The 27,570-nt window shown below is 34.5% G+C and overlaps 4 protein-coding genes across 7 annotated transcripts in view; 1 reads left to right on the top strand and 3 right to left on the bottom strand.

Annotated features, from left to right (window-relative positions):
- Positions 1–27,570, bottom strand: part of LOC126776693 (prolyl 3-hydroxylase sudestada1) — a 382,982-nt gene that overhangs the window by 43,715 nt on the left and 311,697 nt on the right. The window lies entirely within an intron of this gene.
- LOC126776699 (uncharacterized) overlaps positions 1–27,570 on the bottom strand; it is a 150,287-nt gene that overhangs the window by 5,416 nt on the left and 117,301 nt on the right. The window lies entirely within an intron of this gene.
- On the top strand, positions 1,373–18,441 carry LOC126776696 (TNF receptor-associated factor 3). Of its 3 annotated transcripts, none has more exons than XM_050499322.1 (10): positions 1,373–1,557; positions 5,245–5,358; positions 5,682–5,821; positions 6,185–6,398; positions 6,700–6,841; positions 7,299–7,471; positions 8,169–8,364; positions 8,686–8,801; positions 9,244–9,399; positions 16,864–18,441. In XM_050499322.1, exons 2-10 carry the CDS (start codon positions 5,350–5,352, stop codon positions 17,083–17,085), a joined length of 1,368 nt encoding a protein of 455 aa, XP_050355279.1. In that variant the 5' UTR covers positions 1,373–1,557; positions 5,245–5,349; the 3' UTR covers positions 17,086–18,441. The 3 variants fall into 3 exon arrangements, with proteins under 3 accessions (XP_050355279.1, XP_050355276.1, XP_050355277.1); XM_050499319.1 differs by having other exon boundaries at positions 1,373–1,719; XM_050499320.1 differs by lacking the exon at positions 16,864–18,441 and adding an exon at positions 15,011–15,242 and having other exon boundaries at positions 1,373–1,719.
- Positions 19,342–27,024, bottom strand: LOC126776695 (NEDD8 ultimate buster 1). Of its 2 annotated transcripts, XM_050499318.1 has the most exons (14): positions 26,900–27,024; positions 26,492–26,628; positions 25,913–26,172; positions 25,395–25,495; positions 25,015–25,136; positions 24,283–24,440; positions 23,367–23,563; positions 23,014–23,138; positions 21,945–22,084; positions 21,680–21,836; positions 21,351–21,443; positions 20,993–21,101; positions 20,680–20,752; positions 19,342–19,963 (listed from the first exon to the last, which is right to left on the bottom strand). In XM_050499318.1, exons 2-14 carry the CDS (start codon positions 26,612–26,614, stop codon positions 19,837–19,839), a joined length of 1,785 nt encoding a protein of 594 aa, XP_050355275.1. In that variant the 5' UTR covers positions 26,615–26,628; positions 26,900–27,024; the 3' UTR covers positions 19,342–19,836. The 2 variants fall into 2 exon arrangements, with proteins under 2 accessions (XP_050355275.1, XP_050355274.1); XM_050499317.1 differs by lacking the exon at positions 26,900–27,024 and having other exon boundaries at positions 26,492–26,826.

Raw genomic sequence — 27,570 nt, 5'->3', positions numbered from 1 at the left:
GAATACACACGTGGCAGAATTTCAATGAAATTAGACACATGCAGGTTTCCTCACGATGTTTTCCTTCACCGTTAAGCACGAGATGAATTATAAACACGCTTCTGACGCTTATTGACAATTTTTTAGTAGAACTGGTCCCTAGGTTTCACGATCGAATTGTTTTGCCTTTATTTTAGTTTAAGTGATCATGGAAAAATTCTACTCAGAAATTGTCATGTTATCGCAATTGAGTCGAAATCTAATCGTCGCTATTTAACCGTTTTCCTAACACAACGGTCCGATTGTATTTGAAGTTGAATCGTATTGTAATCGGTAACGTATCGTAGCCGTTATAAACGAGCAGAATTGTTCCCCAGTTGACAAATATTAACAATCACCTTAAATCAGCTGTCTACAATGTATTACATAATATGTTACATTTATTTACTTTTATCGTAATAAGTAATATTTAGTTCTTAAAATAATTTATATATATATTAATTAGTCCTCAAGGAAATTTACATACGTTTGATACGATATTATAAAGACTAACTGCTGACTATAATGGCCCACTCATGGCAAAGCTGTCTTGTTAAGGAGAAGATACGGATTGGTGAAACCATATGAGGCTGAATTTCATCAGATACATGGAAATGATGGTTTCCGCCACTGTCATTTTTTTTTATAATATAGGTAGTTGGACGAGCAAATAGGCCACCTGGTGGTAAGTGGTCACTAACGCCCATAGACATTGGCATTATAAGAAATGTACTTATATCGCTAATCCGCCAACAACCTTGGGAACTAAGATGTTATGTCCCTTGTGCCTGTAATTACACTGGCTCACTCACCCTTCAAACTGGAACAACTATACCAGGTACTGCTATTTTCTGGTAAAATATTTGATGAGTGAGTGGTACCTACTCAGACGAGCTTGCACAAAGCCCTAACAAGTCAAGCACAAACTTAGTCATGAGCTCGGATTTGAACCTGGGGTCTATAGCCAAGCCATTGTCAAGGGGCCAGCTGCGAAGGACATGTGGTAGTGCACAATTATGAGCGCCAACACGGCAAGTGTACACTATGTGGCATCAATGTCATAACAGTAATTCGACATGACCGGATAGAATTTTTAGATATATTTTTTACAAAAAGTCTACCATTTATATTTAAAAGTTTAATCTAAAAATGTTCAACCAGATTATCTCAACGACCTTCAAATCTTAATAAACCATATTTAACAAATATTTACCACCAATTTTGTGGAACCTTGACCCACAAATAATAAAATAGTATAGCTACGAATTGACACACGTTATCAGTACGAACACTTATCATATCAAGTATCATACTGATAAGACCTGACTCATTAGCGAATGGTTGGAATGGGCGTTGCACGACACATTGCCAGTGAAACCGCAAATCTGTAACGATGAACAAATTTATCTTATTTCAATAAAAAATTGGGATACATTTACTTTAAGAACAAAAACAAACGCTTGAAATATTAATTTGTGCATAAAAGAAACATTATCTCGTGTATTTGTGATTGGTGATTTTCCAAGATGCGCGACTTGTGTGAGTGACTTTGGGATACAATAAGTTCGATGCTAATGTGTGTGATTCTTTAAAATTGGTGGAAAAATGAGTTTGAAGAGAGAAGTAGAGTTCGGAGAGAGTAAGCCTAAAGATAGTTCTTGCTATTTCTGCAATGATATGTTTGAGATGGGGAAACTACAGGTAGATTATTAATAATTGCTTAATACGTGATTACGATTTTATATTGTAATTCTTTTTTAAACGTTATCCCAAATGTTTATCTCAAGGTATTTTTTTATCTAATACGTATAAAATAGTCATCCACAATTAACAACAAAATAATAATGGTATATATTATACTATGATGAGCATGACTTAAGCGATTTCGGCCACGGCGACCAACATCAAGCGAGATTACCCACTGTTCGAGTCATATTGTAGTGCACAAGTGTGTGCGCAAACTCAGATGCATTCTATATTCCCTCTATCATGTGGGACGGCAATCCAACACGATCGGAAAGGGTACAGGTGCATGACCAACGGCTTCACATGGAAGTTTGTACACTTCCAGACTCCGGAGTGCTACATAGAATCTTCACAAGAAAACCCAATATTTTTGTATGGACCCAACATGGGGCGTGCTCCCAGGACCAATATCATTCCGATATAAAAATATAAATAAGAATAAGAAAAACAAATACATAGAACAAACAAGTAGACAGATACATTAATCAGATAAAAAAATTAATGTCACATAAAAAATATATAATTGTCTTATAGGTGAAGGAAAAGAAATAGGTATATACGAGTTTAAAAGCAATACATAGTCAACAATCACAAAATATCTGCCACCTGTTTTGTTCAGAATCGGTTGATAACTAAAGAACAGATAATATATATCAAAGTTATTTAAAAATAAAACAGTTGTCATATTCTGTAAGAATCGATCGCGAGATGCCAGAAAGTAATAAACGGCATTGATTATTATAGTTATTATAACATCTGAAGGACGCACGCATCAACATGTCTGTTTTCAACATTACCAAACGACCAGTAACCGCGAAGTTGATAAAATAATAAATTGATTAAAAGTACGTCCAAATCATTATTATTTATCTCAAGTCGAGATTAGTCGAAGGTTTGCGTAGGAATGCATTTTGTTATGAGATAAAAAATACGAATAATACTTCCGATAAGATGACCGTTGTAATCTGATACAATAGATAGCATTGTACAAAAACGTGTATCGATCTAAAAACAGCTTAAAAATTTCGAGGGTTTTTGTGTACGAAATCATAATAAAAAAACTTTATAAGAAGATTAAAATCAATTAACAAGATTCAAGAGAACGTAAAGCTATCGGTTCGGCTTGTAGATTCTAGCGAAAACTCAAGAATCTCAATAGTTAGTTAGTCTTTTTCTCAAAATAAGTGTGTATTGGATTCGACACTTTTTTATTAACTACATAATATTCTATTTTCATATAATAATTATTAAATATTAGTGTTTTATAATATATAAATAAAACTATTATTTTACATATTTAAAAATACCTGCGGAGTTTAATTAGAATGAAGGATATGTGACCCCAGAAAGGATGCTGCGGAGTCGCTAACTTACACTATAACCATACATATTGTCCTGATTTTTTTAAGGGCTTAAAATCTCAGAATTGAAACGAAAAGACTAATCCAATAGATAAGTAGTTGAGGCATGGATACTCCTAGTGTAAGGAGCAGCTTTCATTAAGAACACGGCGATTGCAGAGTAATGCTTGGTAACTAGGTATCTCATAGGTAGGTATCATGCATTAATTATTATTATAATAACTGCTTGGTTTGATGGCTGTGAAATCCGAGGTCCTGAGACCCCAGGTCGGACAAATAAAAAGTAATTGAGATTTTGTCAAGAGAAACCAAAAATCAGGAAATTGGTGTTATTAATATCACTATAGTCTTTAATTTTTGTTTACTATTAATTCACTATGGTATCCGGCATAAATCCAACTCGCACATATGCTTATGTTAGCATATTATCAATACTGATCAAAGATATTACATGAACCCGCAGACAATTCACTACTTTTTACTGATTTAACATATTCCGCCTATAAAACCGAACACAAGGACATCATTATTAAATTGTCGTTATTAATAGCCGTTATACTTCACTTGGATAGCGTCCGTACTGACAATTTAGCTTCCACTAGTGAAATTACAAATTCGACATAAAAATTGTCAGCATCGCATCATCCTCATCATCCGTATTGTTGACTTGGGTCCACGCCCTTACTCTCCAATTATGTTAACTTAAAGCTCTTTCACAAATTATATATAACGATAACTATGCTACATAGCAAAAGGCCGCTTTGAACGTATAAACGAGTACAACGTAAAAGCAGGTATAAAGAATCAGAAAAATCAACAAACAAAATATATCGCTTTATAAAGCGATAAACTAGTTATATAAATATAACTAGTCAGATGTTGTGTATTATCCTTGTTAAGCTACTATGTATTAACATAATAAATATTGACATTTAAATCTGTATAAAATAGCAATATTTTATACATATTTAAATGTCAATATTGTATTTTTGTAAATATTAATTGTATGTATTCTTGTAAAAATATTTCCTGAAGTAGTATTTTTGATTGATGAGATAATTATTAATAGAGATTTTTAGAATTGCGACGACACAACTTTGAACTTTTAGGCGATATCATTATTACAATAATAATATTGAAGTGGCGGCCATTTTCATTAATTACAGCCAATATTACAGAGCGCAAGTGTATGTGTGCAAACACAGGTGCGCTATCCGCTACGTTACGGCAAATCCGACATGATCGGAAAAAGTAGGTGCAGCATCGACGACATTTCGTGCTTTTCGAGGCATGTGATTGTTAAAATTGCTCAATTTACAGTTACATTGGCTCACACACTCTTACTGGTCTTTGAGCAAGCTCGTCTGGGTAGGTAACACTCACTCATCAGATATTCTACCGTTAAACAGCTTGTTACTATCTTCTCATAGTAATGACTACTTAAAACTCATTTTAAGGCCTATTAAATAGTTTTGCCATGTCGCAAATAGACTTGTATTTTTTTTATATATTGTAAACGGTAAAGAGAAAAGCTCAATAGCTTTTAACATTTATACTTCGATTGACTGTTTTCATAAATTTGAATCTCTCAAATAACGATAAACATGTTAATCTTATTACCTGTAATGCCAGTTGCACAGCCACTTGGTATTGTTGTGTTCCAGTTTGAAGGGCGAGTGATCTTATTTCCCAAGGTTGGTGGCGCATTGGCCATGTAAGTGATGGTTAACATTTTTTACATTGCCAATGTCTTTGAGCGTTGGTGACCACTTACCATCAGGTGGCCCATTTGCTATTACATTTGCTATAATATATAAATAAAAAACTTAACATTGGAACTCAACAATGCTAAGTATAGCTGCTTTGCGGTAGAAAATGTGACGAGGGGGTCGTACCAAGAGCCTGGAAGTAAAACTGTATAATTTATTTCATAAAATCACAATAATATTATATTAAATGTTCTGCTCACTGCGCGAAGTGCTCGATGAAAATAAAATCTCAAGGTCGATTTTGAGTGCAAGTTTTTCATGTGACATTTTAAAATGGAATGTTTACTGAATTGCAACTTTTTACTTGATAATATATTTTTATTATTTAAATAAGGATTATTACATTACAGAACCACTTAAAGCAATGCGGCAGTATACTGGAGCAGTGCCCACTCCGCTGCGACGCGTGGATACAGAGGAAACACAAAGAGACGCACGTGAAGGAATGCCCACAAATGGAAAAGGTTTCATACAAATTTTTAACATACCTTAACAAAATTATAAAGCATTAATTTCGAAACATTTATTCACAATAAAGACTATGGAGGACTATACAATTAATGACCACGTAGGAAAGAATGCTAGCAGTATGTTACTCATATAACCACAATGGCGAATCCTCCTGTCACCAGAGGGGCAATAAGAAGAGGAGTTATATGTATTAGAAAAGTTTTTGGGCTATTACTCTGAGCTCAACCGAAAACGGCCAAATATTATATACCTATACCCGCTATCAATTCTTGGATATTTGTTACGCGAGAAATCATAAGTAAACATAATTTTCCAGAGTCGTAATGTCTCGTCTCCAAGTCATGTGCGTCTCCCTGACCCGACGCCGCCTGTCATCATCAATCACACTTGGAATCCAAGATCAATTCCTTTGGAAGATTGCGTCTCCTACCTTGAAAAAGAAGTAGCTTCGATTAAGTATGTTGTATGCCTTATATACATAGTATTAGTATTATATATATAATATTAATACTAAATATTATGTATATAAGTATAAGAGTTAATCTTGATAAGACTCACGTGTACCCACAATTAATCTGAATAATTTTTGTGTGCTTAATTTTTACTTATAATTCGAGTCGTTGCCAACAAATAATCGCGAGAAAACTCGCGATAATTGTTTATATGATAAATTGTTTTCAATTGAGTTATCCAACGTAATAGTAGAGTTTTTGAATATAACAACATTATAAGTCAACGTATATATGTTTTAAAAAAATATTCACAATGCCTTTTTTATTTACAATATATGGCCTTATATTTATGCCTTGCTTTATACAGATTAATACTAACTGAGGAGTCTGGCCAACGCGATGTCCAATCCACTGAGTTGGAAAACCTTCGTTCCAAGCTGGTGCTGGTGGAGGAGCGCTCCCAGCACTTTCTTTCTACCATCGTGTCTCTGCGATCCGCGGTGGATAACGAGGCTGAAAGAGCTGCCAACTGGGCTGCTCAGTTCAAACATGATTTGGCTAATGTGCAACTGGCATTACAGGTAATAAGATTAACAAGTTTATCGTTATTTGAGAGATTCAAATTTACGAAAACAGTCAATCGAAGTATAAATGTTAAAAGCTATTGAGCTTTTCTCTTTACCGTTTACAATATATAAAAAAATTACAAGTCTATTTGCGACATGGCAAAACTATTTAATAGGCCTTAAAATGAGTTTTAAGTAGTCATCACTATGAGAAGATAGTATCTTAAACTATCTATTTTAATATTGAAATACAAATTAAAAAGGCGCATCACTTACCACTAAACTCACAACCTCAATGGTTTGTATTATACTTAAGGAACTCCAAAGTCAGCAGCTGAACACAGTGATGCGGCTGGAGAGTGCTGTCAGCAGCCTGGTCCACGAACAGCACGAGAGGGAGCTGCTTGAGCAAGCTTTGACGCAACATGATAATAGGATCCGTACTATAAAAAGTCTTGGTAATATACCCTCTGTCTGTGCACTAAGTTTTCATAGAAGATAATCTTCTGGTAAATGGCTTTGCTTGTACATAAAGTTTACTTAAACAATACTGTGTCTTTCTCTTTCGTCTTATGTTTAACTAAACGCCGCTAAACACGTTTATAAGTAAGGCACTAACAGTCTTATAAGTGATAATTTTAAGCTTGGTTATATAATATCTTATTTACTTGGTAGTGGTAAGGCTTTGTGCAAGTCCGTCTGGTTAGGCGCCACGCTCTCATCAGATATTCTAGCGCTAAATAGCCATATCACTAAATCAAAAAATAAAGATTTTCTTAGCAAAAAATGATATCGATTAAGTTTTAAGTCACAATGTACATTTTGTAAAAAAATGGTATTGTTAGTATATAGGTCTTGTTTTAAGCGTCAGTGATAATATGTTATAAATAACAATATCGTTTATTTAATTTATAGAGGAAGTAATAGAGTACATAAGGCAGACAGTTGAAGAAGAGAGGGAGAGGAATGCAGAGAGTCGTGCTATGCTGGAGAGTGAGCTCATTGAGTCTCGTCGGTCGACTGAGCAGCTGGGGCAGCTGTCAAATCTCAGGATGCAGTTACAAAATGAGGCTGCTGGAGATCGACCTGTGATTATATATATTATTGATTTTATAATATTTTTATTTCTCATGCTCAACACTTATGCTATAATACGTTGAAGCATATTAATATTGTAAAAAATGCTATTATCAGTACCAGTAACACTTTACCTATGCTTAATTATAAGTATATATAATGATACTTTGATTTCACGTATAGGTTTACATTTAGTCAGCTTATAACACAACAAGTACAAGAAATAACTTATGCAATAATTAAAGTTATCGAAGACATTTTAATGTACAGTCTGGTCATCCTAGCTGGATTATGAGAATAACCTGTGTTAAGAATGGCACCATTCTCCCTTGAGTGCGAACAGTACAAGTTATTAGTTTAGGTACAGCAGAAGTAAATTTTTTTTAGCAATAATTTTTTTAAAAAAACATTACCAAGTCATTTGTCAAATTTTAACAATTCCTTATCATCTTTTGACTTGTATGTCACAAACAACAGATAAATTCACCGACCATAAAGACCGTTGCTTAAGTGAATAAAGTAAATAATATATTATGGTACACAGTCATTATGAATTGACGAAAAGGTTAAAGAACTGCACCGTGCTGTAACACTATGAGACGCGTGAAAGACCTTCGTGAACTTTTCAACGGAATACCTGCACAATTTTTCCGAAAAAGAAGTAAGTATATGAAACAATAACCGTTAAGTGGCTATTTGTTATTGTAGACGATAGACCGCCTGGCAGTGCTGGAGGTGGCGACGGCGAGCGCGCGCGCCGACGTGTCGGAGCACGCCGCGCGCACCGACATACTCGCCCGCGACCTGCGCGCGCTCACCAAGTCCTACCACAAGATACGCAGCGAGCTCGCGGACTTCCAGACAAGGGTCTCCTTGGACAGCCCCGAGTTCGGAGGAGATAACGGTGACTAAAATACTACTAGATACTTAGCTGATGTCGATACTAGAGACAAGCAGTCTATGTCTATGATTTGTAAAAGCCCGTCTGTGTAGATACCACCCACCGCCACCATTCTACCGCCAAATAGCAATACCTAGTAATTTAGTATTCTGGTTTGAAGGGTGAGTAAGCCAGTGTACTAACTACTTATTTAGACATCTGTTAAATACTTAATTTACATATAATTAGTTTAGACTTATTAATTGTTCTTCATGAACTTTAAACGTTTTTAAATGTTGGTTGGAGAATTGTAGTTTAAAAATAAAAATTAATAATTTTTCAAAGGTCACCTAATATGGAGAATAGACAAGTTTTCGGCTCGAATGAAAGAAGCAAAAGAAAACGATGCGGTACTGACGAGTCCACTTTTCCGTACAAACAAATACGGTTACACACTTAAGGTAAATGTTAAGAACGTTAGTCTATTAGTGTACGAGAATGACAGCTACAAAGGAGTATATAATGTCACGGAGCTCACGCCATTAAGTTTAAGAATAAACTTAAATTCACTTCTGCATCGCCGTCCGCTGTCAAAGCACACAAATTTTCACAATTTTTATTACTCCATATTATTTTCTATATTGTTCGCTGGTCACGATTCAAATGTAATATTATTTAAATACATATAAGTTTTTAACGTCAAAAGAGTTTTAATTCTACGTACAAATTCACGCAATCATCTTCAAGATACATCAAGCTACATCAACGCCATAGTCTACAGTATGTTTTTTTCATATATTGTAGTAATATGACCTAATATATTACAATAATATCTATCTAGTCTATTTCAGTGAAAGTTAATATAATTGTTGGTTATATCATTTCGACGATACGATTTTTCAGGCAGAAGTAAATCTAAACGGCATAGGTAAGTGGAAGGGGCGCCATATTACCAGCACCGTGCGGCTCGTGGCCGGCCCCTACGACGCGCTGCTGGAGTGGCCTTGCCAGCTTTCCGTCAACATCGTACTCAAGGACCAGCCAGCTAAACGCAGTCAGGTCAGATATTAAACAAGTCTGACACCGTAACGCAGGCTAAGTTAAAGCTAGATATTGAAAACTTTCTTAATTTCGAAGGTATTAAAATTCAAACATTCTTCGCCGTCTTAACAGTTTTATTATTTTAATATAACTCAATATTATCCACAGTGGTAATACAATTTGTTTTACAACTCAAAAATTACCGTTCCTCTTTTTTTAAAAAAACCAACCATGCTAGCTTCTTGCTAGTACTCAACTGACTAATCATAATATAATATTTTTTCGGAACCGGTAGTCAAAATAGAGCTACCAAATAATAAAAGTACGAAATATTTAAATATACAATATAAAAAATAAACAAGCAAAAATCACGTTTTGTAGTAAATATGACAATAATATAAATTATAACTTATTAAATTCTTTTCATAATGCAGACTTATTTTAATGGGCGCGGCTATTCTTTACAAAATGCTCAATAGTTATTTGACATTACAGTATGATTATTTTATCAAGCTATCAATTCGTCCATCCTGATAAGTTTCGCGTCCCCGCGACGAATACAAATTTATATGGTGTTTACATTCGATTACATATATAACTACTAGTATGTTCTTACAAACACATGTTTATTTATTATTATATAACGGTAATTACACAAACATAGGATAATTGGATAAATTAAATTAACTATTCTAAAATCACTCATTCCTATAGTTACTGTGCACTTTGCACTTCACAAGTAGTGTATCATCTTAGCAGTACATACTTACCTCCGTGCACATTGCACTTCACGTAATAATCGCTCATAGCGTTTCATATGGGTAATTATGTGCACTTTGCACTTCAAAATTATTTTGGTCATAGCAAATTAACATTAATATACAATTCTAAATTAGTAATATATATATATATATACAAACTCAAAAATAGAATTCCAAATAAAATTACTATATTTATTTTACATTTCTTATTTAGTTAAACAAATCATTATTGTACTTGAATTATTACAATACGCATTTACACAAAGTATTATTGTTTATCTTTCACGACACTATGCTTTATAAATACACGAAACACCCGCAAATAAATATAATCGACCACAATAATATTTTAAATTAATCATCAATATTCTCGCTAGTAGATGATTCACTATCCTGGGAATTAAAACAAAGCCAAGGATGTATTTTATCAACTGAGTATACACCCTTATACTTTGTACCCCCTTTTTTTGTAATAGGAGTATCTACTACCTCAAATCTATCGTGATCCATAATTTTTGTTATTCTATATGGCCCTGAACAATTTGGTAATAACTTTCTACTTCTACCTATGGTATGAGTTGTTCTTTCAACTCTTACCAAATCCCCAACTTTAAAATCTAACGGTTCTTTTCTCTTTTTATCATATCTATTTTTCTGTTTTTCTTGTGATATTTTTGTATGTTCATCTACTTCATCCCTCATCTTACGTAAACTGTCATGTATGTTGCTTATTTCATTTTCATCAGGATTGCTTTGGATTATGTCTTCATCTATTTGCGAAATGAGTCTACCTTCATTAATTCCAGTAAGCCTTAATCCGAATAAAACTTCAGTAGGAGTTTTGCCCGTACCTTTATTAACTGTATTATTTAATCCCCATTGTACCTGTAATAATCTGTCATCCCAAAGTCTTTCGTCTTTACCGTGATTTTGTGAGGCTAAGGAGTCCAAAATAGTCCGATTATATCGCTCTACCTGGCCATTTGCCCTAGGTGAAGCAACTGCATACTTTATGTGATGAACTCCTACTTCAGTAAGAAACTTTTTAAATTTCAAACTTGTAAATGACGTGCCCCTATCACTAATTAGCCGTTTCGGTAAACCAAACGTTCCAAAATAGTCCCTAAGAACTGTAATAGTGGAAGTGGATTTAGTATTTTTAAACGCCTTCAAAACAATAAATTTTGTGAACGACTCTACTATAACTAAGATGTAATAATTCTTCCTTTTTGATTTTACAAATGGTCCAACATGATCAATATGAATAGTATGGAAGGGCGTAGTTTCTTTAGGGATCGGGTGCAAATAGCCCTGCTTTTTCCCCGATGGTATTTTATTATAAGCACAGTCTAGGCAGGAATTTACATATTTTTTTATAAATTTCCGCATGCGTGGAAACCAATAATGTTGTTTTATTTTATCAAATGTCTTATTAAAGGCAAAATGTCCTATTTCATCGTGATTTTTCTGTAGTATCTGCCACCTACAGCCCTTCGGCACCACCCATCTTAATCCATCCTCAGTTATTTTATACACTCTCTCTCATTTAAGGACAAAATTCTTACGTATCTCTAACAAGTTCTCAAATTCTTTATCAGAAAGAATTTTTTTTTATGCGTTGTATTTCGGAGTCCTTTAGCTGTACTGTCGTTAACCAATCATCTGTTATAGTCATTATATCTGAAGCGTCAATAGCTTGAATTATCCCTGCGCCTTCCATTGTTGGATTCCTACTCAATGCATCAACATGTATCATACCTTTGCCAGATTTATATACCACATTACAGTCATACTCCTGAATCAAACTCCACCAACGCACCACTCTTGGTACCATATCTCGTTTTAAAAATGTGGCTCGAAGAGAGTTGCAGTCTGTTACAATGATGAAGCTTAACCCAAGCACATAGGTTCTAAATTTCACCAACGCGGAAATGACTGCGAGAGTTTCTAACTCATATGATGAAAAATGGGACTCTTCAGGCGATGTCTGTCTACTGTAATATGCTACTGGCTTAAAAACTCCATCGTTTTGTTTCTGTAACAAAATGCTCCCTATGCCATGTTTGCTTGCATCTGTATGTATCTCTGTTTCCAGTTTGGGACTGTAAAGTGCTAACACTGGCCTTGAAATAAGGACGTTTTTCAATTTATCAAAAGCTTCTTCTTGAGCTTGAGTCCATTCCCAATGAGAGTTCTTCTTCAATAACTTGGTAAGGGGACGAGCTATTTCACCAAAACCCCTAATAAAACGTCGGAAAAAACTGGCTAAGCCGATAAACTGTCTGATATTATGTACGTCTTTGGGCTTGGGAAAATTTTTGACGGATTCAATTTTATTAATTCCTGGTTTTACGCCTTCGCTGGAAATTTCAAAACCTAGGAAGTCAACATTTTTTCGGAAGAAGTAACATTTTTGGGGTTTTAGGGTCAATGCTGACTCTCTAAGTCTTTCAAGTACGATTTCTAATCTCTTAATACCTTCTTCAAACGATGTACTAGGTACCAAAATGTCGTCCATATACGCTAATGCGATGCTATATCGTAAATTGCCCAGAACCAAATTAACAGTTCTCTGGAAAACGTCTGGTGCATTAGCTAATCCGAAGGGCATTCTATTAAACTCAAATTGCCCATCAGGTGTTACAAACGAACTTTTACTCTTACTTTCTTCAGCCAGTGGAATTTGGTAATATCCCGACGCCAAATCTAAAGCACAAAAATATTTATTTCCCGCTAATCTGTCAATTTGGTCCTCGATACGAGGCAACGGGTAATGTTGCTTAATCGTTTTCTTATTTAGTGCGCGATAATCAACACAAAGGCGTTTATCCCCAGTTTTCTTTCTCACTAACAAAACGGGACTTGCATATGGCGATTGAGATTCCCGTACAATGTCATATTTCAAGAGTTCTTCGACCATGATTCTAACTTCTTCGCGTTCTGAGTGGCTCAATCTATACGGTCGATAAACAACTGGTTCTGAATCCTTTAAGTGAATATTCATTTCTGCAATCGTTGTCTGTCCTAGTTCCGCCAAATCCTTAGCAAAACAATTGCGGTACTGGTTTAATGTTTGTAATAATTTAAGTTTCTGTCTGTTATCGAGATTTTCATCAATGTTAAGGTCATGCAAGGTCGTGGTGATCTTGTACATCTTGTATTCTATTAATGCTTTTAAAGTTTTTATTTGTTTCCATAATACAGGCACGAGCTAGGATTTGACCCTCTTTAAAATGAATTAATTTATTTTCATAGTTCAGAATAGTTAAATGACCACTACCGTTTTTGATATTGTAAGTACCAATCATTATATCATATTTTAAGCGACGACCATTTTCAACAAAAACCATTCCACTAAAATTTGTATTGATGAAATCCTTTACAGAAATACAACCTCCAGCCATAATAGTCTTTAGAGATTTTAAAACCAGTCGCGTATCGTATCTCACTCGCCTATCGGTAATCAATAATTCTTTACTAGTTTTAAATACCCATAAGTGTGGTTGCTCCGTGGCAGTCTGTCCAATAAGTAGATCATGATCATTTAGATAAATATCAGGTACCACAACTGCCTCTACTGTAATTTTTGCATTGTCAATACTTAACGAAATTTTAATTTTACCTAAGGCATTCACGTATGTATTACCAAAACCCTTGAGAGATGGTAGATTATTTACTTGCCACTTTTCGCGTGGTACTATTCCTTTCATGACGGATTCTTTTATCAAAGTACACTGGCTACCAAAATCTACGTACCCCGTTAACTATACATCATTAACTGTTATACTCTTGATAAATTTGTTGTCTTCTCGCATGTCAGTACTGGTCTCTAGTCATAATGTTCTAACTTCGGCTTTATTTACCCAACCGCTCCTATTACATTCAGGATCATCATGACCAATGCGTTTACACTTTTGACATTTAATAATAGGTTTTTGACATCCTGATACTACATGACCTGTTTCATGACAGTTAAAACATTTTAATGGCGTTCCTAAATCATTCTTAATTGGTTTATGTGGATTTCCAGTTACAAAACGTACCGGTTTTTTATTGAAGTTGTCTAATCGCTCATGCTTAACACCCCTCAAATAACCCAATAGTTTATCAGTATTCTCGAAGCCTACTGCCTCTGCCCCGTATCGCACCGACCTATCGTCTATTCCATAAACAATGCAATCAACAGCGTTCCTTCCCACTATCCCACATCGATTCAAGGCTATTAACTTTTCATAGTAGTACTTCTAAATAATTTCCAAATTTTGCTCTTTTTGCTAACATTTCTGTAAGTAAATGGCCATAATTTTCGTATGACGGGAAGGCAGATTTCAATTTTGCAACCCATTCGTCCCATGTAATCAAAACTGATGGCTGCCCTTCGTACCATTTTTTTGCAGTACCAATTAGCTTTGGTAGAGCGTAATGAGCAGTCTGTTTGCTATCCCAACCATAAATCTCAGATCATTCTTTTACTTTATGCAGCCATGAATCAGTTGTTTGATTTTTTGATTTAGGATCAAATTCTGGAACTACATTGTTATTCGTAAAACCATCTTTATTTTGTGGTTGTATAGCAGAAATAGATTGTAAGGACTCTTTGATACATTTGAGTAATTCACTATTAACATCACGGACTGAACTACATGATGTATTAACTCTTTCTCTACAAGGAGTCTTTAATCTGCGACGCTTTTGCCTACTACTACTACGATGATCTATTAGCTTATCTATCGGTCCACGTAACTGCGTGTCCAAGGGTGGTGTACGCTATAGTGGAGATGTTACAACTGACCTGCTTCGACTTCTTGCCTGGGGCTCCCTTGGAGGTGATCTTCTTGATCTGCGACGCTCGATGTCACGACGATCAGCGTGGAGCTCTGCTGGTGAACGATGACGTTGCCTCGAGCCTCGAGCACGCGTCCGGGATCGGCTGTGTTTCGCAATACCTCCCAGCACAATGCTGTGATGCCTCCCAGTTGACCTCCGTCTACTATTGGACCGACCACGAGGCATTTTCACTCGATTGTACTGCACCCACTGATTCTGAAATAATTATAACAACAAGTATCTATTTTGTAAAATTAAGTTAATTGTACGAAACACAATTTTTAGTGACAACTAAGTAAAGTATATAAATTGATAACTTTGCAAAATTGCATAGTTAAGTTTTTAATTTCGTCATATATGCATATTTTAATTATAATTTAGTATTTTATTAATTATAATTTTTATTGACAGAGCAAACTGTATTATTTTATATTTGTTTGTAAAACAATCATAAATTCTAGTATCCTTCTAACCTATACTATTATAGACAAACTAATTTCGTTACCAGTTAAATGATTATAACAAGAAGATACTGTTTATTTAGAATTACACAGTTAAAGTAGTCTAATTATGATATACCTTACAAGAAGTATTCAAATTCATCAATTACTATTATCAATAATCTCACTTCATCATAGAGTAAACCAAAAAAAAAATTTTTTTTTATACCATTGTTTTGAACAAAAATAACTAATTAAAAGTTTGTACTTTTAATAGATAAATAATTAAATTTAATGGTTACATACCTTGATGCAGGCGTATGATCACACCAGAGTAATAGAATTTCACCAGTATTCCGTAACAGCCTGTGAATGTCCCACTGCTGGGCTAAAGGCCTTCTCTCCTCTATTTGAGGAGAAGGTTTAGAGCTTATTCCACCACGCTGCTCCAATGCGGGTTGGTGGAATACACATGTGGCAGAATTTCAGTGAAATTAGACACATGCAGGTTTCCTCACGATGTTTTCCTTCACCGTAAAGCACGAGATGAATTATAATCGCAAATTAAGCACATGAAAATTCAGTGGTGCTTGCCCGGGTTTGAACCCACGATCATCGGTTAGGATTCCCGGGTTCTTACCACTGGGCCATCTCGGCTCACCAGTATACCCCGATGTAATCCCACTTCTGAATTGAAAACTTTCTTAATTTCGAAGGTATTAAAATTCAAACATTCTTCTCCGTCTTAACAGTTTTATTATTTTAATATAACTCAATATTATCCACAGTGGTAATACAATTTGTTTTACAACTCAAAAATTACCGTTCCTCTTTTTTAAAAAATACCAACCATGCTAGCTTCTTGCTAGTACTCAACTGACTAATCATAATATAATATTTATCGGAACCGGTAGTCAAAATAGAGCTACTAAATAATAAAAGTACGAAATATTTAAATATACAATATAAAAAATAAACAAGCAAAAATCACGTTTTGTAGTAAATATGACAATAATATAAATTATAACTTATTAAATTCTTTTCATAATGCAGACTTATTTTAATGGGCACGGCTATTCTTTACAAAATGCTCAATAGTTATTTGAAATTACAGTATGATTATTTTATCAAGCTAACAATATGATGAATTCATTTGTACTCGAAGGAGTCAAAGTTCTTCTTAATTGTTAATGGCAGCTGGAGTTACCCATAAAAACTTATTAGAACTAAGACCCATACTTGGTAGTGTGGAAAATTACAAAGTTAATGTATTTTATAATATTAAAAAGGTTCTTATGTCTCTGTCTTTGGTCGTCTTGATGAGACTTTCATGACATTCATCGTTCTTCTCCAAGATTATTTTTAAGATTTACTCGTTATATTAACAAGCCACCACTTTCATTTTAATTAGATATAAACATATAACGTAGTAATTAAATAAATAACTCCCGCAGGCGATGGATATAGTAAAATCTCTAGACCTTCGTCGCAAGTCGTCTTCGACGCGGCATGACTACGACGATAGTGGAGAAGACAAGAATAAGTCCACGGAGACATTGGACAAGAGCATCGTGCAGTTGAAGAGGCAGTACATCTTCATACCGCACACAAGCTTGGACAAGTTCGAGTATATAAAAAATGATACCATGTTCTTCGAATTCCTTGTTAATCACTAGCTAATATTAGTTTTAGTTTGAAATGTACGTTGATTTGATTTGAAAATGTGTGCGTTTAACTAAACAGTAAGCCTTTTTTTTTTATATGTCCGAAATGGCAAATGACTCTACTCCACCTGATGGTAAGTGGTAGTAGAGTCCAAACGCGACGACGGCCAGTACAGTCGGGAAGAATGTTCTGTACTAGCCGTCACCACCTTTACTTAAACTCTGTGATAGAACAACAACAATTTCAACTGAAATATACGATTCTAATCGATAATTATTGATTTCATAAGTAGTTACTAAACTGTTTTTTAACTAAGCTGTCCATACTATGTTCTTGCGTTATAAATATAACTGGATCGAATTAGTAGATTTCGAAATGAGCATAGAGCGACCTTTTAAAATTAAATCGTAGCAAAAATGTTGGAAAATTGGCATTTGCATAAAACTTTTGAACATGTATTTAAAAATAATATAACTTCATTGTAACGTATAATTGAGAAAAACCGGCTATGTTTTATAAGCAACAATCTGCTTAAATAATTTTAAGTCTTGTAATTTGTATGTAATAAAATTTACTACATGATAATATAAGAGGACAAAATGGCGGATATCGTGGGTAGATTTAACTTCACTCACAAAATACTGACAATAACGTCTAAATTATTTTGACTTCTGACGTATTTTATAGTTATGTTAACCTGAGCTGTTATCACAATGGATAAATACCTGAGTCTTACTCGATAACGCTGCTTCAAATCTGGTCAAACGTTTCAAATGACTTATTGCCACTGTTTATCCTGAATCCCCTAACCTCGTGACAGTACCGTAATGGGCCTAGGAGTAGGAGGGCTTTTCAAAATAACCTTATGTTTTCGTGAAACAGGAATTCCAATTTGTACTCAATTGGATTTCCTGTTTATCATGAGAATGAAATTACACTTTATATTAGTGAAGTACGTGAAAACCAGTTGTAACCAGTTATAATTGAATACATTCCTAGACAATATTTGAAAAATAGACTGACATCTAGATTATAAAATATTCTATTAAAAAAAAACGATTACCGTAGAAGTATTGTGGTATATGCACATGACAGGAAATTCTTTATGTATTTGTATAAGATATTTAAAATCTATAGGATATTTTGAAAATCTTGGGAACAAAACTACACAACGAACAGTTTTAACGATTTTTTTATCTTTACTTTCTAAATTGTGAGTCGTCGATTTTATTATTTTATGACAGAAAAGTTCATGACTTAGGCACAAATGTTAAATCAATAAAAGTATTTTATTTTTATTTAAAAATGTAGTTAAAAAATTAACCCACTATATTATATTTTGTATTATAATAAAATGATTGTAAGGAATACCGTTATTTAATTTCCTATATTTTTATATTACGTTTTACAAGCCGATTTTTGACGTGGAAGCAGCTGCAATTAAAGTTATGTGTCTGTCTGTTTGGAGTCATTTAAGTAAAAAAACTGGCTTTTATCAATGTACAATTTATTTAAATATGACCTAACCTGATGAGTCCAAATCTTGGCGCCATCATCATATCAACTTTGTTTCGGCAAATATTTATATTTTCATCGGAATTAGAAATACAGATTCAAATTGAAACGAACTGGCTAGTATCACGCACATATTATATGGTGCACCTTGAGCGCAATGAGTGCGAGCGAGGCAGATTGATAAAAACTGAATATACACGACTTGGGTAACAGCAGTCTAAAGTACAGTTGTATAAGTTTCTCGATTCTATATAATAGAATAAATAAGATCAATATTTTCTCACTAACGACTTTTTGCTGCAGTGTAAAATGCAAATGACCAACTGGCTTCTCAATTTGGGCAATGATGAGACTGAATTATTACTAAAAAGATTAATATAACATTGACCTAACTTTTTTTTTTTTCTTCCTACCCCATCCCTTCCTTATTATACACTTTACAAATATTTTTAGTATATATATTTAGATGTATATATTATATTTTGTTAAATTAAATGATGTTTGATTGTTATGTTTGCAATGAACAAATAATATATAAATGTGCTGTCGAATTGGAGGGCGTTAGTAGCAAGGACACAGTATAATGCTATTGTAGTTACTACCGTATATATTGTTTATGATATGTATAAATTGTTCAAAATAAATAAATAAAAGTTTTAAAATATTGTAACATCTTTTTTAAATTAAAATAACGTTTGGTATATAAAATAAAAAAAACAATTCTTTAGTATTTATATTTTATTTATAACACAATAATACATAAATGAATAAATTTAAAAATAATATTAAATATTTTTAAACTGTATTTCAGTCGTCTGAAGTCGTGCCCAAAATATTTTATCAATAAAACATCGATGGAAGCCATTTTTGATATTTAAAAATACATATTTTACACAATACACTATTTATATATTTATTCCATATTAAAAACGTTATTCGTTTGACAAATTCAACTTTATACCATAAGAATAATAAATAATATGAATAGCAGAAATCACTCACGTAAGACTCGATACCCATACTCAAGGTCAGGGTTTGCGTAACACACGCGTATATACGTACGCACAAATTGCTTTTCTTATTACATAAATAAGCATTAAGTATGACTACTGGGGTATTGCTTGGGGGTAGAAGTCACTTATGTTGATATATAAAACCCATTTTGGGTCTGCACTCGTATTGTTTATCATCCTTATTATATATAAACATAACACGAGCGATGTACTTATTGTTTAAACAAAATATATTTAAATAAGAGATTTGTATTGCGTCAGGAACTGCTCCTCCTCGACCAGCGAGGCGCTCAGGTAGTCGTCCTCGTCGGCGCGGATGGCGCTCTTCAGCCGACGGAGCGCCATTTCACGTTCCTTTTTCCTGTAAAGTATTATACACAGTGGCGTGGCTAGGTGGACAAGAGCCCCGGTGCATAAGGAAAGAATCGGGCCCTCACCCCCTTTTTCCGCGTAGCTCGAACTTATATTACATTTACAGTAATAAGTACAATTGTATAACTAAAAAGTTGATGGGTGGAATTGTCGGATTGATCTCACGACCGTCAAGCACGTGAGCTTATCGCTGACCCAATGTGTTACGGGCGTACTCATCCAAACTACCAAATAACTAAAATAACTATAACAAACAGCACATGGTTATCGAGGACGTTTGGCGCATGTGCTAAAAATCTTAAATCAAAAGTTCTGTAATTGTTGATGTTCATTTAAAAACATTAAAAAAAGAAAAAAAAACCTTTTTTATTTTATGCTCTGAGGATAGAGGACCCCCTGAGCTCCGGGACCCTGGTGCACTACACCACCTGGCCCTGCGACAGCTATGCCACTGATTATACATCTATATAAAGTATTGTATGCCTTATATATTTAAAGTCGAGGCAGTTTAAGCTGCATGGCTAGAATCCGGAAGACCAATAGCGAGTCAGCAGCCTCATTTACATCTAAACCTGATCCTTCACACGCGACTACAGTCGCATGCGGAACTAGTTAGTTATGTTAATACGAGTAATGTGTAAAATTACTGTATGGAAAATAAAATATAAAAACATCTGAAGTAAAGTTAACCTAAGTTTCGTTTACCTCTTTTCTTTAGCTTCTTTTTTTAACTTCTTCTTTGCCGCGCCGTCACTCGTGGACGGATTGGAAGTGTCGCCTACGATGTAAAAAGTTTTAAATTACCATAAAATAAAGTAACGGACGCCAATCGAAGTAAAAAATAACAACAAGCAATGGGAATCAAATAAATAACAAATCCCAAAGGCATTTAACAGATTTTTTGTTTGATCAAAGTTTCTGTTAGGTGGTAAAGTGGGTGGTACCAAATCAGACGCGCTTGTCCAATACGACATGTTTGAGATATCTTGAATATATTTCGAGTTAAGCTGGTCCTTACAGATACTACTGCAGCCAGCTATCAGGAGGTCCACCGCTTTGTTGATGTGGTTGTGGGACAGACGCAGTGCAGTACGAGCTTCTTCAGCGGGATAACCCATCGCTTCCAGCTGTAGACATACCAATTCCAATTAATTATAATATTAGCATTCGTATTGTGCTATTTATCTCTTTCTCTCTGCGTCTGTCTAGTTTGTAAAGCAATACAATAAAAATAAGAGTCATCTCTTATTTTTAGTGAGCGAGCTGCTCTGCGGCAGGAGATTGTGATGTTTTGTTTCAATTTTCGAGTCAATTAATTTTTCGCTCTGGGTAGTCTGTATATAAATATAAGGTTAAGTTTTAAAATTGGCCGTTACCTCCGCAACGAGCTCGTTGTCCGGGACGACGAGGGAATCGTCGGAGCTCGCTGTATCTATCTCTTCTGAATCCGATACATCGCTGTCCGCTAGCTGTGAAATGATGAACATAATTATATTTATTTGGTAACTACTATAGATAAGGCGAGTCATTTATACGAATGAGGAAAAGAAATGGGACAATCGTAGATCCAATATCCCGAGGAGCCCCCTACGCCAGATGCAGCACTGAGAGATTTCATTCTATTTATATAATCCCACCAAATTCGATCGCTCAGGTATGAAATCAACGGCTTTTAAGCCGGCGCGTTCGATGCGGCCGTACTGACCAGGTGCGGCGTGTCCTGTATGAGGCGCACGGCGCCGGCCGCGTCGTTGCCGGCGCGGCGCAGCGCGCGGGCGGCGAGCGCGCGCGGGTAGCCCATCGCCTGCAGCGCGCGCAGCAGCGCCGACCCGTCCGCGCACGTGCCCGCCGACTGCGTCTCTCTGGATTTCAATTTATTGGTCGAAATTAAAATGAAAGCGAAATGCACCGAGAGTTATGTAGCGTATAGGATTGGCGAGTCGCCCGCGAGCCGGAGCCCGGCGCCGCACCTGTGCTGCAGGCGCTCGGCCGCGCGCTCGGCGAGCCACGCGTGCGCGCGCTCGGCGCCGCCCGCCGCGCGCAGGCCGCGCCGCGCCTGCCCGTCCGACCAGCCGAGCTCCCTCAGCGCGCACACCGCCGCCTCGTCCACCTGCCGGCCCCCGCGGTTACTAAAATTACTAAAATATATATGCTGCTTTCCAACTGGTCCGGTCCAGGAAAATCCGACCCCACAGGAGGTCCAGAGAATCTTATAAAATATTATTTTTCATACGACATATGACCTCACATTACATATATTTATTTTTGAATACCACCTCGCGACTATTAAAGACTGACATCATTGAAATCGAATTTTGTTGAATTTCAACTAAACGAATTAAATTTTCCAAAGATTGACTTCCAACTTTTTATTGTTCTCCGTGACACTTTTTAGGTTTATATTTAGTAAATAGCTATGTTACATCTTCCGGGCGATGTGATTTTAATAATGATGTGGCGTCCACCACATGTGCATCCCACTAACATACATACTTACACACATATTATAAACATACATAAACACACATCCAAACAGACATACTACACAACACATTCCAACTCAACATAGAATATTGGATTGACGACACAACGGACGATCGAACGTACACAGTGGACAACCGCATTGTTTATCTCCGTTGTGACGTCGTCCTTTGTTCTATGTTGAGGCCCCGCCTACCGGTGCAAGCGCATTGGAGCGACGGATCTTTTATATTGGTTACGAATGATCCTACCAACGTTTACGACTTACGCATTATTCTACCACCGTCATAACCGTTACTTGCGCTTCAAAATAATTCGCTTTGTGTTTAAGTATTGTGCTCGTGTTTATGTGTACATATGTGATCGTCTATGCCTGTATAACGTTATTTCTTCTGTGTGCATATATTGTGTGTATAACGTGTATATAATATACACGTTTATGGACCATCTGCGTGAGTTTCATTTCTTATTATAATATTCTCACAGACCCTAACACACGCATCACTTACCCATAATGAAAACAATACTATAAACAAAAAAAAAATAATAATAATGTACCTTCAAATAATTTAGTTCAGTCTCAGCTTTCGCCAATAACGCTTTCGCTTCCTCTCGCTTATTCTGATGATAGGCAACGATACCTTGCAGCAGGTACAGTCGCATGAACAGCACTCGTTCGTTAGCTGCAATTACATTCAAAGTAGGGTTTAATTTACAATAAAGATGTTACCAGCATAATTGTAAACAATTTTCTTATTTAATAAATCTAGCGAAATTGTTAACTGGCTTATTAATATTTTTAAATATAAATATTTTAATTTTTTTTTCATTTATTAGTATTTTTTAAATGTAAATATTTACCAGCTTTTAAAACAACTCATTCACAGTAGGAATACAAAGTTTAGAGTTACCATTTGTTCCTTTAAGTGCTATCAGTCTCTGGTGATCCTCCCCGTACGAGGCTATAAATGACTTCTGAGCCTTCATTAGTCGAGTTGCTGCATCATTGGCAGAAGACAGACTCTGCAAGCAGAGGTAACACCAGGCTATATCCAGTTGCAAGACTGCACAGTTATCCACTGTGCTTAGTAATGATGATCTACATTCGCTGAAAATAAATATTTAAAATGTAATATTTAAAGAAAAAAATATAATATAAGTAGAAATGGTCTTTATATTAATATAATTTTTAAATTTGATACATTTCACAATTGAAGAAAACCTTTATCCACTTGTGTCTTCAATTGTTAAAAAATCTGATATTGTCTAAATATTTAATTTATATAAAACAATGAAGCCAATGATATTTGATATAAAAACTTAGTTATATATATAAAAACAATAAAATAATACTCTATAAAAGCAAAATATACAGTTTGTAAATGTCCCACTGCTGAAAAGCCTTTGAGATATGAAGCTTATTCTACCATTGTGGAAGTATTTTTTCTCATAAATGCAGATTCCTTCACAAAGTTTGCTTTCACTGCCAAATAGGAGACAAATTATAAACAGAAATTAAGCATGTGTTCAGTGCTTACTAAGATTTTACCTCACACTTAGTTAAGCTAATGATAAGCAGCTTTCATTTATTGGTCCCATCTTTATACAACAGTAGTTATATAAAAGTAAATTCCTATGTATTTTATTTTATTTCATTATTATAAAATAAAAATATATTATTTGTATAAATCCACCAATCTGTATTGGAGCAGGCAGAAACGTTTTAAAATAAGGTCTAAGCCTTAATGGACACTTTGGCCCAGCATTGGGACATTTGCAGTTACTTACTTAAATATTCAAACTATCAAAAGATAAAGTGGTACCTACTTCAATTGTCTATCAGCTTCAAGCAGTAACACCAAAGCTAGAGAGTAGTCACGGTTCTGAGCAGCTGCACGTCCGCGTTCATGCAGCGCTAGTCCTATGAGAAGAGCTCTTCGTTCTGCCGGAGGGAGTTCCACTGCTTGCCCTGATTGGTCTTCTAACTGAAACATATATGTATTTTAATATGTTAAATATATATAGAGTTAAAATTACTTTGGTTTCTGACAGTGTAGAATAGGCACCCCCATCTCAACTTGTGGTTGTTCTGAGATTTTTATCTTATGCTTCTATTTCAAAACCTAACAACTTGTACAGTGGTGATAAACCAACCCACTAGCAAAACCATTTTCTTGTTAGGTTGTAAAAATCAAACGTATTGTCATACTGTTTTTACATGTAAGCATATGCTAACAGTTACATTAATCAACGGTTCCAACCATTGATTGATGTAACTGTTAGCATATGCTTTAGTACCCCATAGCAGTTTATTTTAAACAATAAAGATACACATTTAATATATTTATGAGATTTGAAACGATCAGTTTAACATATCTCACACAATATTGTATCTTGTGTCCTTGTCACTCTTAAACGAAATAAGCATGTCGTCTTCTTACAACGATAATATTGCATGTTGTACATTGCCTTGAAATGAAATCTACCAATCTACCAAATAAAATATTTTTTCTCCCTTGTTGCAACTAATACTATATGCTATACACAATGTCATATTACCTTCATGTACTCTTCATCATCTGCAAGATCATCAACATACTCCGACAGTAATGTTGCATCGTCTAATGTCGATTTCATTTCTTTGTAAATTTTATCCTCTTTTTGCACTTGCTCTGGTGTTTCTGTAGAATTTTTTTATTTATAATACTTTATTGCACAAATGTGAGCTTCTAGGAAGGGAACAGGAGTACAAAATAAAAGTAAAACTAAGAATAAATAATAGATATTAAATATATACATAATACCAATAAATAATATGGAATTCCAAAAAACAGATTGTATTTAGTGTACAAATAAAATTTGATTATAAATATATATTTTTTTCTGTACTCTATATTGAACAATTTCTTGATAGCAGAACTTCTATAAAAAAGGCTTACCAGCCATAATCAAAGCCATGAGCTGGGCTCCATTTTTGACTCCCTGGGCTTCTAAACTGGAACTATGGCTTATCAATTTTCCATTGTAAATCAGCTTTATCCTATAAATGAACAATTTAATGTTGAAACAAATTATATGAATGGTCATTATTTATATTTTAAATTATTATAAAACAAAAGTTATTTATTATTTGTTGGCAGATTAGACACAGATAAAAAAAGAAATATAAAGCACTTCTTAATACAATAATGCACCACCAACCACTTGATCTAAAAAGTGAGTTTGTGATATCTGACAGTGGTATAGCTGTGGAGTTGAAGCTACCCACCCAGAGAGCTTATACCACCACACTGCTCCAATGCAGATTGGTTAATACAAATGTGGTAGGTTTTCATCTTGTACATGTAGATTTCCCCACATTTTCTTTCACCGCCGAGTACCAGATGAATACAAAAATAAATTAAGCATGTTTAATTAAGCATGTAATAGTAAATTATTAAAATAGTATAAATTATACCTATTTTTACCAACTTCAAGCAACTCCGCAATCGAATTTATGAGTTCTTCTCCCTGTACTGTTAACTTCTTTAATATTTTTAAAATTTTGGGCTTCTGTCCAGGCATTGTGACCTTTACTCTGAATGTAGCACATCCCGTCTCCTTGAATTCTTCATTAGCTTTTGATCTTTCAAGAGAATGTATTTGCAATTCATGTAAGCCTTGAAGAACACTATCATTGTCGATATTTAATACTGTAGCATATTTATTTGCAAGTTCCTGAACAAAAAAAGTTTAAAGTACATCTAGACCTGTTAAGTTGTAATGTATTTGTACTTAATAACCTATAACCTTTTTTTTCATTCTTTGTGTCAACAAAGGAATTTGTAAATATCACTAATTTTACAAGGATAGCTTTGTTTATGTATATCGTTATTCTCCAATTATATGTCCATAAAGTTAGAACAATTCATGCCCATAATGTTTGTTAGAAGTAGGTAGATATATACAACTAGTCTATTTACGTTAGAGTAAATAATAATAATCATTATTAATATTATTCAAAAGTAAACAAATACAATAATACAAGTAAACATACCTTCAAGGTATCTGAAATTTCGTCACTATCCGAAATGTACGGCGACTCCCATAATTTAATTTTTTCTTCATTTAGTTTGGCGCGAAGTTTAATTAACAAGTCTTCGTGTTTGAGGCTGTCCATTGTGTGTATTTAAACTAAAAATCATACACAAATGTCACAAATAAATGATTTGCATATACTTTTTTTTTCTTTTGTTAAAGCGTGTTTCAACGCTGGTTGAGCACAAAACATTCTGCCAATGAAATGCCAGTGTCATGTATGATTTTCTTTAAATAGTAGTAGAGAGAAGTAGTAGAGAAGTATAGTAGTAGTAGTAGTAGTAAGTAGGCATGTAAAAAAGTAACATTTATTTTTACATTATTTATCTACAGTAGCATATTATGGCAATTTATGGAATTCTCTCACCAGAAACTGTCTACCGAAATGTTTTATACATCACTGAGGTACTTTATATGAGATACTTCTTCTTATCTCTACGCTGCAGAGTTATATAAAAATGTATAGACTAACGATAAGTTTAAAAATATAAATTCATACATTAAAAGTCAGATTTGACAAAACAGAAGCAATATGTATGTACAGATTGTATACAGTTTGAAAACGGTATTTTGGCGTGTGGCCAAAATAGGCATTATTACCAACATCTTGTCAAGTGTCATATTTTGATAGCCCCTACAACAGATAAGTGATACTTTATCTAATTCGAGATTTCCATCAATTTAATTAATTATTTAATAGCATAACAGTTACGATATATTTTGTGTTTGTTTACGTATTTACTTACGATGCCTATAGAATCATGCAGTAAAATTGTTACACCTAGGATAAATAAAAAAACAAGGAATGACAAACTCATGTTGGATAATAAAATAATGCAGAATATTATATCTTAATAAAAACAGAGCCTTACGACATAACGTCTACTTTTTAAAGCGACATTTAACAATAGTCAAAGACATTTAGTTTAGCTTAGCTATGTAGTGTATTGTTCCTTAAACTAAATTCGTTCTACTAAATGCAAACACTTAAAAAAAAAGTGTTACTCAAGGAAATTTCCGTTAACCTGTCTTTTCAGA

Source organism: Nymphalis io, chromosome 21 (genome assembly GCF_905147045.1).
Source record: "Nymphalis io chromosome 21, ilAglIoxx1.1, whole genome shotgun sequence".
In the NCBI taxonomy this organism is placed as follows: domain Eukaryota; kingdom Metazoa; phylum Arthropoda; class Insecta; order Lepidoptera; family Nymphalidae; genus Nymphalis; species Nymphalis io.
This window is presented reverse-complemented; position numbering and strand designations above follow the sequence as displayed.